The sequence below is a fragment of the Cottoperca gobio genome, chromosome 12 (assembly GCF_900634415.1).
Source record: "Cottoperca gobio chromosome 12, fCotGob3.1, whole genome shotgun sequence".
NCBI lineage: Eukaryota > Metazoa > Chordata > Actinopteri > Perciformes > Bovichtidae > Cottoperca > Cottoperca gobio.
This window is the reverse complement of record NC_041366.1, coordinates 16,566,872-16,585,658: the sequence shown is the minus strand read 5'-3', so window position 1 is coordinate 16,585,658 and position 18,787 is coordinate 16,566,872. Positions and strand designations below refer to the sequence as shown.

The window sequence follows — 18,787 nt, the reverse complement described above, 5'->3', positions numbered from 1 at the left end:
GAGAGAAGTTGTTTACAAAGTTAAAGAATAAACTAAATCCTTGAAAAACAAAGAGCATTTCAGATGCTTGAATGCTAAGTGAGCTGCCCCCTTTCTTTTCAAAGAGCCAGTCACGAAGTGTGTCAATGCAGTCGGCTCCAACGACAGCTCGAAGACTGCGCCCAGCTCTTGCTACATCATTGAATTAAGAGCTTGCTTCAATGCTCCAACTCTGAGAATGCACCTAGCCCCAGTTAAACCAGTAGCGGAGAGCATGTGCGCCCCTGCTATAACTGCAGATCCTACTCCAGTAAAGCACTCAGTCACCTGCTCCATTGATCCTCCTACTGCACTTTCAAACTCTCCCGGAGCTCTCACGGCACACTCACTTCCAGCTCCAGCCCATATGTGCCCAGACGTTTAGCCCCCAGCTATGCATTCGCATTTAGATGAGCTCTGCACCCAGCACTACCACGACTGCTAGTCATTTCCTATGCCAAGTCCTTCCTCGATTTGTCAACCCGCTCTGGAACTCGCCAACAAATTGCTGTTCTTGATTGATTAAAGTGGGAGCTGCAATCACTGGAGCACTGTTCCAAAACACAGTAGGCTTTGCTGTAACACTGCAGGCACAGCATGTGTGTTTCTTATCCCCAATATATAGTACAGAAGAAAAAACCTTTCAGACAACAAAACCAACTAAGTTGACTTGACTTGTAAAGCCCAGTGGACCTACCTAAAGCAGGAGGTCGGAGCTGTGGAACCCAAAAAGGACAAACCATGAAACAGCGATGATCATGCTGTAGCTACCACCCCTGTTGTAGATCAAAGAACTATCTCCAGTCGAACAATCCTTTCCTCCCTACAACAAGTGCTCCATCATAATCAATGCCAGACCACTCCTGCCAAGCAACAGAGGGAACCCCATACAGTCTTATCTGAACAGCACAATCCCATCCAATCTGCAATGTGACGAGCGTAGCGCGCTACGGCGGGTGACATGCCGGTATTGAGTGATGTATACAGTGAGAAAATTGGGTTTTTGACTTCAGATTAAATGAATGCCGGTCAAAGTCATCTGTGACTGATGATGTTATTAAAACAAAGTACACGAGCACAAATCTTCAACCAAACGTTATTCTCTGCAATACCTTTGTTTGAAGGTAAAACATGTCATTTATAAACGACTTCGACAGGTTGCCAGGATTTATTTTTAAGTTTGATTAACTATGACTTTATAATGACTAAAACACACCCGTCTGTCTCGGACGAATAGAGTCTTTAAAACCGACTCTGAAAGAAAACCGAGTGTCTTTTAGACTACGACAAAGGCCCCATATCCCGAGGTGTGTGGGGCCATCAATGAGGCCTCTCTAAAAATCTATGAATAATAAATATTACTAACCTGCCATTAATCTTTAAGCAGCCGCTGTGTACAAAGAATATGTTGAATATTGAGTTTCAAACACTCGATGAAGCACCGTGTTAATAGTGGTGTCATTCATGGACTGTACTTACAAAGTTCTGCCACAGTATAGAGAAGAAAAAGAGACAGTAAATGTTTTCATTAATTATATACAAACTAAAATAAACAAACTAAAATAATTAAAGAGTTCAATTAAGCCTCACTGTGGAGAACTAGATTACCTTGTTGGGCTACAGTACAAGGGGACCTGTTGGTACAAAGTGTACCCTTGCACCTCTTTCATTTATGCACCGGCATGATAGGTAGCTTGAAGCACTAGGATATAACCTCACATTACAATCCACGGGGCGATCTGTCTTTCATAAAGGGGTGGTGTCTTTAAACTGGCTAGAGGACGAGGACTTCCTATGAAATAAATGCCCTTTGGAAAATGTCATGAGGAAGGAGCCTTAGGGGCCTTCACCAGTCTGAGTTAGTGAAATAAAAAGGCCAATATACTTGAGCAGAGATTACATTGCAAAATCCTCAATGATTGGCCAACATGTCTCATATTTAGAACATGCTACACACATGCGTATGTATGTATGTGTATGGCACTGATCCATTATGAAGCCTTTTTGCTGCACTGAGCCAACTTAATTTTCCATCTCTTAAAAACAAAGAGTCAGTGCTCAGTAGATCATCAATGCAGCCCATACACTTAAGACAACTATGTATTTACCAGCTGTGAAAAATGTATGCATATCAGTGAATTGCTAAGGTTCAACCCTTGGCCATCTTGTATATGGGCTCCATTTCCTTACATAATTGTTTTTAAAAGACTGCTAAACTCATTGACTGGTGTGCTACTAATCCTTGCCCACCGTCATTGTACATCTGTGCGAGCACATGGGCATGTGCATATGCCTGTGTCTTTGTGTGTGTGGGCGAGTGCAGGGCATCCTACTTAGCATTATTCTTTATGTGTGACGGTAAGTGCAGTTTAGAGCTATGGTAATGTCGTTGCATTAAAATCATTGTATACTACTAAAAGTGAGGCAAAGCTTAACAGTCATAAAAGTGCAATTTTAAGTTTTAGTTCTTTATGTTAGAATTCAGCCTGCAGACTCAGCAGAGCATTAAAAAAAAAAAAGCTGAGAGGAACAAAGTGCTGCAGACCTGCTCTGAGTTCAGCACCATGGACAGCTCTGTGTTAAAAGCAGAGGGATCAACATGTCCTTGCACATCACACAGCTTCTATGGAAAAGGGGGGTGATTGTCACCACCAAGCTGTGCCCAGTGTGCAGAGACTGGGCCAGATGAGATGCTTAATTGGTTGCGTGGTGAACTGTAAACACGCAGCTTGTGGAGAACCAGTCCTGGCTCTACCTGATCTCATTTGTTTACCATTTGAATGCACTGTGCCAGAAATGTTAAACAAATTAGAAGCAGTTGGTCTAAACTCACACAGGTTGGGCTCATTTGCAACACTACTCATCATAAATGTGTGAGAATATGAGGTTGTGTCTTTCATCAGGCAGTTTTACCACTCACAGCGTCACTGTTTAGGACAAAAGGGCAATGCTATAAGTGTGCTTGTTCAGGTGGGAGAATGACAAGCCACATAAATAACCATGTCACTGTGTGAATGCCAAGGAAGGAAGTGTGGCATGACCGGCTCCTTTGAAACAAACACATTCCATCACATTACCTCCCTTAAAAACACATCACTCATTCATTAGTGTTGTCTAGTCGTTTGCAAGATCCATTTTTGACTGATTAATTCAAAACACGGCCATTTTCTCCTTAATCGTTTCCCTACACGATTTTTTACCGCATTCTGTGCATTTTTGCACACAGGCCCGTCGCCTTATACCGCCGCCTAAAATGAAATGTTTACAACCGGGATGGTGCAATGGCACTGTCACATTATGTCCAGGTACTGTCACCCCTTACAAGGGAATATATCGCAATGAGGACCCGACACTGTGATGTTCATGTGAAACAATCAGAAAAGGTGCGCCTGTGTGTGTTGACATTCACCATCCTTTTTCCAAGGACATCTCACTGATACACCTTTGTAGCCCTAATGCGTCCCTCTCTATTATAATAAAAATGCCGCAATGAAACACACACACTCGCCGAGCACATTTTGTCAGTGAAGCCTCCAGCCAGCGGAAGCCTGATTGCCTAAATACAGAGGTAGATTAGCGTATGCGCTTCGGGGCAGGCTGTGCGTGTGCCGATGACAGAGCGTCATGTGTGAAAGTGTATAGCTTGCAGACCCCCGGGTTACAGGAGGGGTGGATGAAAAAAAAAGAGGGAGGATGAGCAGGTGTTTTTTCCAGCCCTTACCTAAAATCGCTATATGGATGAATGATCCAGTATCCGGCCGTTTGAACCCTCTCTTGTTCTTTCTCCACGGCTTTCTGACTGCCGAACATACGCAAGGAGAACTTATTCACTCCGGGCTGCATCATGGCCCCAAATTGCCTCTGCATAAAACCATGTTGCCTGTCCTCCGCGTCCAGATCGTCAAAACCGACCATGGCCTCTTCCCGCTCCCCCTTGAAGCCCACTGAGTTGCCGTGGTCCTTCGTGTTCTGGCTTCCCGTGTTATTTTTCTGTATCGAGTCTTGCCTCTGAAAAACATTATTCCCATCCGCCTTCTCCTCCTTGTTGCTGGAGAACGAATTCGATTTCTCTTCCATGGTGCTTTTAGTTTTCCCGTTGTTCTTTTTGGCAAAGCGTTCCGTCTCCTGCTCGGGAGGGCTGCGCGCAAAGCTCGAGAGGACCCGCCGTGAGCTCTCCTGGGTTTTTGTGTTTTTTTTATTATGTCCTTCAAACTGTTCAGCTCCTCTGCCTTCAGTGCGAGTGCTGCAAACTGAGACAGAGTGCCCGAGAACCCTGTGGATCAGGTTTCTTGGGTTACCGCCATCTACCGACGGCCCCGGCTTCTACCGTACAAAGCCTTTTGCTTCTGTCTCACTTCGCACGGCACTGCGGTTTAACTGGCACATGCCCCTGCACCTTATTTACATAATGTGGCTCATGATAGCCCCCTCTGTCACCTCTCCCCTCCTCTGCCACCAGTATCCCATATGGTCACAGGAAGCTGGTATTATAAGAGCAGAGATAATTCAATTAAGTTAATGATGACCTGTTTTTGTTTTTGTTTTTGTTGTTGTTTGTTTTTGGGTTTTTTTTTTTTATTTGTATCAATTGACACAGCATGTATGCCTCCTGTAGCTCGGCTGGCTCCAGGTTTGTTTCCTGCTGAGGAGTGATAATGGAAGACACCATGGTGAAACAGATTGTGATGTTGGTGTGATCATAGTTTGAGACACTGGTCATATGAGAAAACTAGTTGAACATCTTGTGGAAATCACACCTTTTAAGGTGTTGCAGATATGTTCCAACATTTAGAGTGTGAGTGCACTGAATGCACAGCACTGTCTATAGTTGCAAGATAGAAGCACTTGTTTGCATATAAGTAACCTAAGCGGCAGTATGCATTGCAAGTAGATAATATGCTCCAAATGAAATCATTTATCTACAAACTTAAGTCAAAGTTATGTCAGCTTTTTCTGACTAAAGTGATATATATTTAAAGATCCTTTGCTTAATACCACACCGTCAAAATACTCCATTACAAGTAAAAGTCCACAATAAGGTACTTAAAGTACTAAAAGTAAAAGTATTCACTGCAGAAAAGTGGCCCCTATGTCTGTTATACTACCCAACTATCCTACCAGTAGCCCAAACGTCAAAAATATTTCAAATTAATTATCAGCAACCTTCACATTTCAGCGGCAGGAACTATTAAAGTTTCCAATTAAAAAAAAAAGTCCAAACCATTTTCTGTCAATGATCTAATTGATAAATCACCTAATTGTTTCAGCTCTACTTGTACATACTGTTGGGTAGTTTAAGTTATGGCAAAGCATCATGTTTTATAAGCACTCTGTGTTTTTATATAATAAAAAAACATTTGTTTGTAAAGCTGTCAGACAAATGTAATAAATATTTCCCTCTGAATTGTAGTAGAGTACTTCAAATATGTACTTAAACAAAGTTCTTGAGTAAATGTACTTTCTTATTCCACTTATGTTGAAAACAAGCCAGAATGGGAAAAGAGACGCAGACAGAATAAGATTAATCAGCAGGAGATGGAATATTTATTACAAAACAAAGAGGGAGTATGAGGAGCAGCAACATAGTACGTACATAAAATAACTGTAGAAATCAATTAGTTAGTCAATATAAATTAATCAGCAACTATTTTGATAATTGATTGGTTTTCTGAAGTACTCTCTTAAGCTCCAGCTTCTCCCACATGATTTCTTCTCTCATTGTCAATTAAATAGTTTTTTTAAATTATATATTTCTTTATAATTTGATGATTGTAAATGCATGAGTAAACACTTGAGTATGTATTAAGTACAATTTGAGGTACTTGAATTTCTATTTAATACCACTTAAATGTGGCCTACTCCTACTGCACGATATATTGTCCTTTTACTGCACTACATATATTTACCAGCATTAGTTACTTGTTACTTTTCACATTAAGGTTTTTTTATACAAAACATTTGTAAAATACATTGTTACAAATACAACTACCCAACAGTATGTAAATAAACTCCATCTTGACAAACTAAAATAACAAAATACTGCATTAGAAATAATAATCCAATAATAAAATTCAGCACTCACAAGGGGTATTTCTCTGCACGAGTATTTTTAAAGTAATACTTAAAGTACTTTTACTAGAAGATTTCAAATGCAGCATTTTTACAGGTAATGGAGTATTTATCCAATGAGTAAAAGTAACTTAAGTAAAGAGTTTGAATACTTTTTCAACCACTGTATATTTTATTGTGAATTAAAACCTTCGTTAACATTGTAGAAACTCTTCCTAGAACCGTCAAAGCGCACCATTCAGTAGGACTGAGACTCTCTCCACAATGTGGCATTACATCCCCAAACTGAACCCACACGCTCGGGCTCCTCGCGGCCACACAGAACCACAGCTGTGTCCATCACCAGAGAGGACATTAGCTCAGATATGTTGCATGTTTGGTGGTGGATTATGACGTAACGATACAAATGTTATCGTAATTGAAACAGACATCTCTTGATTTCTTTGTGCGTTTCTTCTCTCAGCTGGGTTTGTGTTAGGTTGGATTAGTTGGCATGCTAACTGTTTCCCCTACACAACGCTTGTGTAACTTCAGTTACAAAGTTCATGGGGCAGGGAGGGGGTACTTACAGAGAAGAAAAATGTTGCATAAGATTTATGGCTTAAAGTAATACTGATATTGAACAACGTGCAAATCCCAGATGGCTCATTCACATGTCAGGCAATAAATACAATACAAGATGAATAAATTTACTGTGCATCAGATGGACTCATGTAGGATAAAGCTTTCATTTTAGTTTTGGACACAAATCTCATCCCTGAGTCCACGTGTTGTCGTGCAGCTGAATCTGCAGGATATCTCCTCCAATAAAGCGATGAAAGATTTCCACCCTTAATGTACATTAAACAGTTGCATATGCTTTAAGATGATCGCAGTAGGATTTACTCCTGTCCTATATTTTAGCACAGAATATCCAGATGGTCAGCCACATATCCTGCGAGATAAAATGTGCTCCTGATTCCTTATGATGGTCCCACTGGCCCTGCTGAAATTGCAGTGTGTCTCTAAGATTACAGCCAGTCATATCTGCTTACAGTCAATACCAGTCAGGACATGAAACATTACATACCCCCCCCCCCCCGCTCTGCCAGCCATTGCTTATGCCACAAATAGTATCAGCCAGCTCCAGGATGGCAGCATCGTGTTACAATGCCCCCCTTGGCCACTTTTCATTTTCTGCAAGTCATTCAATGTATAGTGAGTTTCTCCTTCGGCTTTGTTTCTGCTCGCAATATTTTGAGGCAACATTTAGAGCAATGCGCACAACAAAATAGGGGAGAAGTTACCATAATAAGTATACTTGAATACATCAGCTGTAGTGCCGATAGTAAAAGTTGTAAATCACCTATAATGTCACTAAAACATCCAAGAGACAAAGCTCAATAACTGACATAAATTAGAAATACAAATCTTCCACCTCCTGGGCCAGACATGACTACTAATTCACTTGTCCTCTTTGGACTCTTGTCCCATGACTGACTGCTTTAATTAAACCATGATTGGGGCTGGTAAGATGGTAGTGTTGTAATAGGATTGCAAGCTTTGGTTCAGAGTATCATGGACCTCGGGGATGACGCTGAGGCATTGGACAGAGACCAGATGAGGCCAAGGTTGACTTAATCAGCAAACTGACTGGTACAAACAAATGAGAGCGTGACGAAACTCAGTCAACAAGAAGATTATGATTTTTTTTTTTTAATGACGGGGTACAGGTTTGTTAACATCAAAACGATCAACCCAATCAACAGAAAAACACACCGCTCCATTGTTGCTCTTCCTCACCAGCGAGCAATTTCACCCATGTGTGAACTCGGCCAATTACATTATGGAAAACGCAAATTCAAAGTTCGATTGAAACATTTGCAGAACAAACAATGTCCTCAACATGGTGTCAGTTGCAACAGGATAGTGGGACTTAATGCATCAATCAAATAAGCGAACCACTTACAATTCAGCGGGGTTAATGTGACAGTTGGCATTACAATATCGTAATTAGATCCACACAGCTGAGCGCTTGTTTAACCTCTACAGATTATGCAGCCACGAGGATACAGCTGCACTTAACCTTTAAGCTGATTTTCATGAATTAATGGTCATCTACTGCTTATCAACACTACATAAGAAAGAGATGTCGTGTGCCTCAAAGCTAATGAGTTCTTGTTGCATTGTCAGTGGCTGAAGTTGAACAGTATAAAGGGGAATACGAAAAGGTTGTCCGGTGCCTGACCCGCACAAAGGCGTTTACTAGATGTATCATACAACTTCTGACTGTTGTTAAATCTGTGCATGTGCAAAAGTTGAGGCCACGTCATGTGGGAAAAACTGGTCATCATCTCAAGATGGTTGTAGAGTTGGCCATGTAAGGATTAAATAATAATGTGCATTGACATATAACACAATTTGAATTAAATGTGGGTTACCTTAAATGACAGTATTAAGCTCCAAGTCAGTCATCTGGCGGCTTTCAGTCTGAATTATACATTTGATATTGACGAGAGAGACATTTACTGTACAAATCAGAAGCTAGAAATGACCAGAAGTGTCTCTGATCGGACTTGAATGCAGCACAAGTAAAAGTGAATTCTCGCTGGTTGTTATGGATTTATGGCGCGGTGTTCATGATAGTGCTGTGCCCTCTCTATTCCACACTACATTCAAATTCTAAACAGGTTTCGAGTGTGTAGTGTATTCACCAAAATCAGTATAAATATGGTCATTATTCCACAGGGAGAATGACCATAGTGGATTCATTTGATTCAATTCATTGGATAATTAGGAAAAGGTGACGTTTGATTGGCAGGGGGCATTCTGAGGTCACAGGTTAATGGATGTCCACTGGGGATTGTCTTGTACGGTGCCGCTTCCTGTTTTTTCCACATTGATTTCTTGTCCCAAAACAGTATACTAAGAAAAGTAGCACACTGTATACTATTGGTGTCGCGGAGTATTGAACTGAGACACAGCAGACGTTGGTAATGCCGCAGTGGGCAGCCTGCCTAACCTGGATGCAACCCAGCTTCTTCAGACAACAGAGTGGCCCAACACCTGATCCTGATTAGCTTGGGAGGACTAATAATTGATGGCTATTACAAGTAAGTCCTATTAAAGCTGACTGAGTACACAGTGCTTCACCCTGGAGTCTGATCCCCTACCTCCACACTGTTGCATGTTCCAAAAACATGATCATTTATATTAGTAATACTAGAGTTTGATCCTCTGACAGAACTCAAACACAACAACATCTTATTGCGTATTGAATTTCAAACATTATGTATGCAGTTACTTTTATAATGGACTCTCCATCCAAGTCTAATTTGCTCAATTCTAACCATATTTTTAGTGTAGTGGCACCAATTGTGTTGGAGCTTTCAGTTACCATTTAATCCAGAAAATGTCATTTATAATTAGTTTTTTTAAAAGCTGACAAAGTTCAGTGGAACACATGCTGCAGGTCCGTTGAAGTGACACGGTTACAGGTACTTTGGCCCGAAGACACATAAGCCTAGACAGTGGATCAGGTGTTGATGCACCATTGACAGCTTTTCACTGCCTAATTCTAGATTTGTGGCATACACAGCGTCCACTCGCTACGCATAGTAATCCCAAAGGATTGGAAAGTATTTTTAGTAATGGATTTACTGGTGGCTGTTGATCCCTTGATGGGTGAAGTCTTTCAAAACTGTCACGGACCACCCACAGGCTGGCTGAGCATTGTACTCACCAGTACGCAAGTGTGTGTGCGTGTGCGTGTGCGTGTGCGTGTGCGTGTGCACGTGTGTGTGCGTGTGCGCGTGCATGTGCGCGTGCATGTGCATGTGTGTAGGCACCTTAGCCGTCTACAGGCCCAACCACAGTGCTTGAATAATAACAGTAAACCCGATTTTCTTTCATTCTAACTTAAGAAAGTTGCCATGTTTCTCTTTCTTCCCTGTTATCTGAAACTCATTGTAATGAAAACCAAACAAGAATACGATTCCTTTGTGTGCTCAGCAATGTTGGTTTGTTGGACTGTCCTTCCCTCCTGTCAGTTTGCTTCGCTGCGGCGTTTCTTGTCATCATTTCTGCTCCACAATGACCAAATGTTCACAATGCTGTAGGAAACTCAACTCAATTCAGAACGGGGTTTGCAAAGTTCGAGGTCGATACAAATTAAATGTTTGTCACCTCACTGAATCTTTGGAAAAAAGCTTTTCTGTTCTAACTATGATATGACCAACAATTTAGGACTGAAAGTAAAATGGGTGCTTCTGGGAGCTTCTGTCCACGTGCATTTTTACTGCTGTATTAGTGGTTGTCTGTCTGAGGCACCTGTTGCATGCAGTGATTTGACCTCACTATGGAGCAGCTGCAGCACTCTTTGTGGACACCAAGCTGGACAAACTTCAAGCTTCTATCTCATTATGTTTCTCCCTTATATTCAATGTTATGTCATTGTGTCATAAGGTATGATGTCTTGATACAAATGACACTTAAATATGCAAGCAGTGTCTTGTATCGCATCAATATGCAATCACAACTGGCGTCATTTCAATAGTTTGACTTTGTTTTCGTTTCTATAAAAACACATAAATGATCTGCGTTTCCAGCTTCTAAACCTCATCATGTCTTGTAATGTGTTGTATACATGTCTGCCATGCTATGAGCGAGTTGAAACCCCGGAGTAAAACGATGGCTACGTCATGGCTGGCTGAGTATGAGAGGAATCTAAATGTTAATTATGGCTCCAAAAAGTCAAATCGCCTAAACGTTGAAAGCCAGAGATTTTAGAGGCTGCGGGGAAAATCCCATAGTAATCCATGGTGATCTGAAGTACTCTAGCTCCCAGACAACGCAGGCCACAGCCAGCTGCAGACAGACAAGTGTCCGTCTGTGTGTGTGCATGCTTGTATGTGTCTGTCTGTCTGTCTGCATTTGGGGCAGGGAACAAGAGGAGGGAATTATTTTAGATGATTTCGGAACGTTTTAGGGTAAGAGGATACGATGTGCTCCTGTTCTAAGGTTGGGGAAATAAAGTGAAGGGTACTCTACGGACGCAAATACGTAACCAGTGACGTCAACTCCTCATCTAACCTCTAACACATCCCCCTGGCCTCCCTGTTGATTATTCCTCCCAACCCATACCTTTTTGGTTGTGACACTGTAGCCCTCCCCTTGTATCCTCCGTTACCTTTCACCTCTTCATCTGTCCTTCCACTAAACCCCAACCCTAAGGCTTCCTGTTGTTTTGGTGTGCGGCCTCAGCAGCAAAGCAAGGTCAAATCTCCCAAAGGAAAGGTTTTTCTGCAGCTCTAGTCATTACCACATACGGTGCCCTCACCTTGGAAGATTGATAGTTCAGGCTTGATTATAGATTTCACATTCAAAAATGGTAAATAGAGGAATCATTAAAGTATGCATGCACTATGGCAAATTTACTAAATATATAATCAATGCAGTAAAGCAGTAGCCCCACTGAGAAGCAGATGTTGTGTAAGGGTGAAGGTGTCCAGCTCAGAGGGGGGGTCAAGGAGGAGCCAAGGTCACTTCACAGTGACAAAGTCTCTTAATCTCTGAATTTCCTAGCCTTGAATTCAGCCCCTCGGCCAGTTTTTAATCCCAAACTGCCCTCAACAAGCTACACCAATCTAATGATTACATTTGGGGTCTGCAAATCCTCACAAAGAAGACGGGATTTGCGAGCGGGAAAAGTGTTGTCTCAGACGCTCAACTCGGTACAAGAAAGATGAAGACATTTTGAGCGGGATAAATGAATCTTTTCATGGGATTTGTTTGTGATGATAACAAGAGATATAACATCGACCTTATCCTTTAGCATGAAACAAAATAAATAACTCAACTTTTACTTTCATAGTTTTAGCCACCGCTTTCATCAGTAATAACGACGTTGTACTCGCCAAGCTCCTCGCTGGTAGATGCAACCCCAGGTGGACACGCACACTAATAATATTAGTGGCAACGGCTGAGCCGGTTTCCAGAGCCTTCTGATTGGCAGGGCCCTTCAATTGATCATTAGGGTTATTAGTCACACCTGTGCTTATCCTGCTATGACATGCCACAATTTCCACTTTGAGAAAGGCCTAATTCACCACGTGCAACAGTGCCAACGACTGACAGAAACAGAGAGGAGAAATGCTCGCGGATAATTAAAAATCACTTCAGAATTATGAGGTTGCAGCTTTGAGAATGAGCTTTTGTTTAGACAGTCTCATGTGGGCGATTGTTTTCAGTTTAATTGCTTTACTATATTGGACCGGGCTCACTCATGTGTTGTATTAACAAGGGATCAATATAAAACAGCTCAGCGTATTTTAATTTTGTACAAATACAGACCTAATCCTGTCTATCAAAGTTAATAATAATAATAATAATAATAATAACAATAATAATAATAATAATAATAATAATAATAATAATAATAATAATAATAATGATGTACCTGGCACACGCTGCTGCTGTATTTAAATATGACTTCATTTTAATTAATTTCTCTCACATCCAACGTGATGAAAAGAGAAATGCTGCGAGCGTTCAGTTGCTTAATACAGCAAATAAGTTGTCCGCTGTTCATGTGAATAGTATTTTGATAGCGGTAAAGCAATGATCCAATAAACATCCTTTAGCAGAAGTACAAATTATTCCATTTATTTTGCTTTTTTCAACATGATACAAAATCTGTTACTGACGCAATGCATTGGTTTTAATTGCCGTAGAAGTCTAAAGCGATGCAATATTTATTGTGCTCTCTGTTTGCCAGGATCAGAAAGGGAGATAAGAACCTCCTGGTCACAGCCATACTGTCAGGATCCCTACATTTTTAATTGGCCATTAGGAATCAAGTTTTTCAAAGTGCGTGGTGTCCATTTTAAACAGCCACTCCATAATAAACATGTCATTTCTTTATCTGATTTGCTTATAGCTTGATTGTGACGATAAGAAGTTTTCTTTAATGTGGCCCAGCGGAGGTTAAAGAGGTGAAATTGTGACCACAGTGTTGTCGTCTTAATCCACAGGATCAGCAAGAAACTAAACCGGTTGTCTTAATGAAGAGAACTATTGGCCAGTATATGCAATATATTCTAAAGTGACTGTCATTTATATTGCGTCTCTATTTTCAGTTATTAGAACCAAATGAGGTTCAAGACAAAGCTTTAACTCCAGGTGTAAATCCTTTGAGCTCATCCTTATGAATAATTAAAAAGCCCACAATGGCGAGGTGTCCCAGTTCGATCTCAAGCTAATGAATCTATCCCTAATGACTCACTTAGCTCATCGGGCTTGACATCAGTAGATCCAACATTTACCCAACAACACTTGACAGCATGACTCTGCAAGCTTCCAGTGTTAGCTGGAGGTGTCAAAGCTCCTCTTCTGTCTCATCTCCAGCTACTCAAATTTCCCCAGGGGAAGAAAAGTTTTTAGTCTGTATTATTATACTGCCTTTAAAGAATAGTGGGACTTTAACAAGCTGAAGGTGAGATTGACTGACCTAATCTTGCTTTTAACAGCATTTCAATCCCTGTTCTATTTGGATGGATGTCGTCTGTAACGTGTCATTGCTAGTTTAAATTGATTTTCTAGCGTCTAAAGCTGGCCCGCTTTTTAGTTGCTTCTGGGTCTGATGTTGTGCAACAGTTTTTAACTATCTACAGTACGTTTAAAAATGTACTTCGAAACTAAATGTAATTTCCTTCAGTTTCAAATATAAAGTGTTAGATGGCCGATATATTTTCAGACGCTTTGAGCTAAATGCTAATGCTAGTATTACCTTCTGATTCATCACCAGGCCTTGGCACGTACATTAGTTTACATTGTCAGATAAGATAACATAATACATTCTAAGGATGTTGGGGTTCACTACTATGACACCTTGCAAGATTTTGTGCAAGGAGCCAGGTCTCTGAAAGGCAGTGGAGATTCATTGAGACTGTTGGGCTCCTTAACCTGGTGGGCCATGCTGTAGAAGCACATAACTCTTTGGTTCAGAATAGGAGTGCAGCCTGTTCATCTTCAGTGGATTTCTTTGAGCCATGACATGATGACAAGGCAAACATATTGATGTTTAGCAGGTATGTTGTTTACAACGTTCATCATCATAGTTTAGCTTGTTAGCATGCTAACATTAGCTAATTAGCAACATAAGGTCCAGCTGAGGTAGATATTATTAGTTTTGCAGGTATTTGGCTGTAAACCAAAGTTTTGCAGAAATGTTGAAGCATCCAATAGTTGTTGAGATATTTCAGTTTGGACCAAAGTGGTGGACGGACCCATAAGATTGACATAACCGTGCAGCTAGCATGGCTAAAAAGGCTCACCATCTTAGTCTGTTGTCATTGTTGAGACAATAACCATACGCTCTGATCGCTATTAATATCATTAACTGGTTAGAAGCAGATTAATGAGGCAAAGAGGTGCAGCTGGAGAAGCAGCAGGATACAGATGAGCTGAGATAGGTGCAGGTCTGTTTACAGTTTAGCCTATAGCCTAGCTTAGAACAAATATATGAAGTTGATTTGGAGATGAGTGTGTGTGGCTGCAAAATGTGCTGCTAAAAGACTTTCATTCCAATAGATTAATACCTTGTTGTGTGTTTCAATCACCACCCATACATTGAGAAACATGTTAGTTGAGTGTCATTATGTTCCCACTCATGTCCCATTCCTACAACATATATTAGTTAAAGCTTTAAATGTAATGCCTCATTATGAAAATGTCCTCTGTGCTCATATTAAGTCTAAGATAAATAGCCTTGTTACTTCTGGAAAGCTACATAACTTCCTGCGTTGGGCCTCCTGAGGTCTTGTGACGGTCCCCAAAGTGCTACCAAAGTGCTAATATTAAACACATGTCTTTATATTGTCGGTATTTATCTCGTCCTGTGGTTCAGGAGAGTCCTAGCTGCTTCTAGAGATGTTGTTGCCACCCTCTAACGGGCACAGTATAAATATTGGTTCCTGGCAAAAACAAAACATTGTTCATAAAACTGTGGGCAGTAATTCTCAGCTCTCAAGCTCATACAAGCTGAGTATACAGTACCTGGACAGCACAACATGGCAAAGAGCCAGAATAAACAAGTGGCTGGTGAAGATAGTAGAATAACAAGGCAGGGAAAAACTCTCCGGAGTTGGCAGACAAAACCAGAGCTAAATTGTCAGTAAATGTTTAGTTTATCTCCAGTAGATAGTGAGGAGGAGGATTCCAATGTAATGCTCATTCTGTGCTGGGAGGGGGCTCTTTCTACTGCCATATTTAAATAATTCAGGACCTTATTAAATCGTTCTCTTACTATTACTTTCGCTTCTTTTGTCCATGAACTTTGCATATTTTTTGCATGTGAAGAAAATAGTCTTTAGTATCTTTCCTCTATATTCTGCCAGACATATTACAAACTATTGGCCTTTAATATAATTAAGTCTTAACATCATAAAACTTTGTATGAGGCTCCTTTAATCATTTATATAGTACAGTTCCTGTCAAAGGTTCATGAGCTCCTGCAAGTAATAAAAAAAAGAAATTCAGCCAGGTTTCTGTTTGACTGTAATTCCTGTAACTCAGGTAAACCTTTAGGTTCACTAAGACCAGATAGTCTGCTCATATCACTGCTGTTTTAAAAAAAAGCATACACTTTTACATCTTAGCATTGTGTGTGTGCGTGTGTTTTTTCAATGTGTGCATGCAAAAAAATAATTGCCATTTTGATAATTAATCTGCCCTTTACATAATGTATCTGTTGCTCTCTTTATGGATGTTCAAATTCAAGTCTACATGGTTTGGGCCAAAACTTTATTAATTATGATAATAATAACTGCCCAACAATTTAAATAGACGTTGAATTATTATTAATATGAGAGAACTGAAACATTTTTTTTTTTGCTTTTTTGATGGGCTGGAACAGTTTGAAATGTGAATAATCCTATCGATAATGATATACATATATTAACAATATAAAATTATGCAGAGCAGATAGTATCTAGGATAGTGGATGTTCCTTTTTTCTATTATCTATTGCTTTCTCTTCCAAGCTCGCAATAAATCTGCTTTGGCGGGACAGACATTCGATGACTCAGAGTCAGTCCACCTACTTAGATCACACAGCCATGCATCACATGTGAAAAAACCTTTGGCTCTGCAGCTGTAACCCCATTGACAGAAAGCTATCAAGTATTGCAGAAAGGCTCCAGCTGAGTGGATACAAACTGTCGCTGTATTTCAGAGTCGGCTGTTGCGGGAAGCTGGCAGCGTCCCGCCATTGACTGATGGTATAACCATGAGAAGGCTTTCAAGAAAATTAGGTTTCAGAGTCGGGAACATACAGGCACTGATGGATTGCTGTCAACTTCCCACCTTTATGGACATCAGGGAAGAGGATTCCTTCCTCTTCCTTGTCCTTGTTACTCAATACACGAGATGGTTCAATGGAAGGTCGGTCTGAAGTCTCACTAATCAACGGCGGCACGTGTCTCTTGCCGTGTACGCCCGTGCCCACGTGATATGTGCATTTACAGTCATACATTTGGAATCCCGAGGCAATATGCCGTGTTCCAAAAGAGATGATGAAAATCCGCCATAAACCCAACATAATGTTCTGCAGGGCAGGAGCAAAAAGTAAACAGCAGCTGTCTGGGACATGTGACTGAACGCACGCCACGAAGGGAACGATCTATATCATGATTGATAAGCCCAAAAATTGTCTTAATTGAACACAGTTTGTCAGCAAGGCATCCGTACATACTTTCTGCATGAATAAACGTCACACACAACACACACACACACACACACTTACACACAAGCACTCCCGTTCATTTGCTGTCTCTGCCTCTTTCTCTTTTTTTCTGCTATTTTCTACAGCTTTCCTTCCTTATGTGGCTGACAGAAATCCCTTATGTAACAAAAAGCCTGCGTGGGTATATTATCTGAGTTCAGCATCATACTAATAACACAGCCAGTGTAACATGTGGTGGACAGCTTGTACAGCTACCAGTCCAAATACAGCCAGTTCCCACCTCCCTTCCCTTTGCCAGCATCCTTACCCCGGGAGGTCAGCTGTGTATCATTCCATTAGGTTTCATCTCATTATGCAATTCTTGCTATAAATATGCTTCATGGTGATTCCGGTGGGGTTTTTTTCGGCGAGAGATAGAAGATAATTCATACTAATCTAATTTTGAACACAGTTTTCTACATGTTAAAAAGGGGAGATTCAGTTGCGTTATGTATGATGCTATGACGTACTCCTTATATAAGGATTTAAAGATGAATGCATTTATCTAAACAAGATATAACCTTATTTAAATTAGACTGTATCATGTGACTCATGGCAAAACCATCTGATAATAATCATTATACTAAGGTTATAAAGTAAGGTCATACACTGTAAGAGCACACACACCATCACTTCACTGTGAGAGGTCAGCTTAAGGATAATGTGTACACAATATAGGCTGCAGCAGCTGATCAGATCACAGCTTTCTGTATGATGTATGACTTTTTGGCCACTTGGGGGCCACATTGTCACATTATTGTCATTTTATACATTGTGTTATTATAAAAGAATGTTTTTATTATAGCCACTCTAAAATCCAATAATAAGTTAAATACTGGCTTGAAAATCTAAATGATCATACAATTCAAATCCTAAAATTCATTCATTCAAAAGATGTTTCTGAGAATAAGCGAAAATATTAACTATTAAATCGAGTCTACGGTAAATGAGTCAGTTTGAATGTCCACATGTTTGGAGGAATATGTTCCATGTGTGCAAATGTTGTCCATTTGTCCATATTTAATTAACAATGTACTGCACCTTATTACCCAGGCATAATAGCTACAGCACAGTAAATCCAATTGTTAATGATGAATGAGGGAGCATTTGCTGCTGTTAATGGGCACAAGTGTTTCCTAGTTAGCACTTCCTGTCTCCACGGACACGGCTCGACATGTGTGCGAGTGTGTGCGAGTGTGTGCGAGTGTGTGCGAGTGTGTGCGTGCGAGTGTGTGCATCTGTGTATCCAGTATCTGCTCTTATTCTCCACTATACTTATACAATGTGACATGTCATCAATAATGCAAGTATAAAACCACACATTTACATGACGTCTTTGTCAGTCTTGTTTAGATTTCATAGTGTGTAAACTGGGAGACGTTTGTGTGCAGAATTAACTGCACGAGCTACAATCGTTTCTTCTGGGAAGGTGGACAAAAGCTCTCGAGTTTCACTGTGGCATTTTTTTCTGTCTGCCAACGGGGATGTGTTTACAAGTGCAACCACGGCACCTGACACTTTGTGTGTAACATTAGAACATTACCCACAATACTCACACAACACTGCAGGATAGGATTTGATTACAGACACCTCAAGTGCAAAGAAAGGACGATCCATCTGAGCCGAGACGAAATCTCTGCGATTGTTATTGTTATGTTGTATTTTAGCATTTATATTTACTCTAATCTAGTGTTCAACACACTGCGCTACAAATCTGCATATTTAGTCAGAATGGACAGTTTTTATGACCACATAACTATTGCAGTGACTTCCACTGTAAACACAAATTAAAATCCTCAATCATGCAACGTGAGAATTCTTAACTGTACATGACACGAGCGTCACAGGCAGTAGTGAGAGTTGGTTAAATTTGCAGATTTTAGATTATAAACGAGGCAGACTTTGCTGTATGATTAATATTGCAGTTAACCAAGAAGCTGA

At 40.5% G+C, this 18,787-nt stretch overlaps 1 protein-coding gene across 1 annotated transcript in view; it reads right to left on the bottom strand.

The window, feature by feature from the left end:
• Positions 1-4,231, bottom strand: part of hcn1 (hyperpolarization activated cyclic nucleotide-gated potassium channel 1) — a 63,407-nt gene extending 59,176 nt beyond the window's left edge. Inside the window, exon 1 of the mRNA XM_029444617.1 lies at positions 3,740-4,231. Within this exon, the coding sequence (XP_029300477.1) occupies positions 3,740-4,095 (356 nt within the window). The 5' untranslated portion in view covers positions 4,096-4,231. The remainder of the gene's footprint in view (positions 1-3,739) is intronic.
• Positions 4,232-18,787: the final 14,556 nt, after the last annotated feature.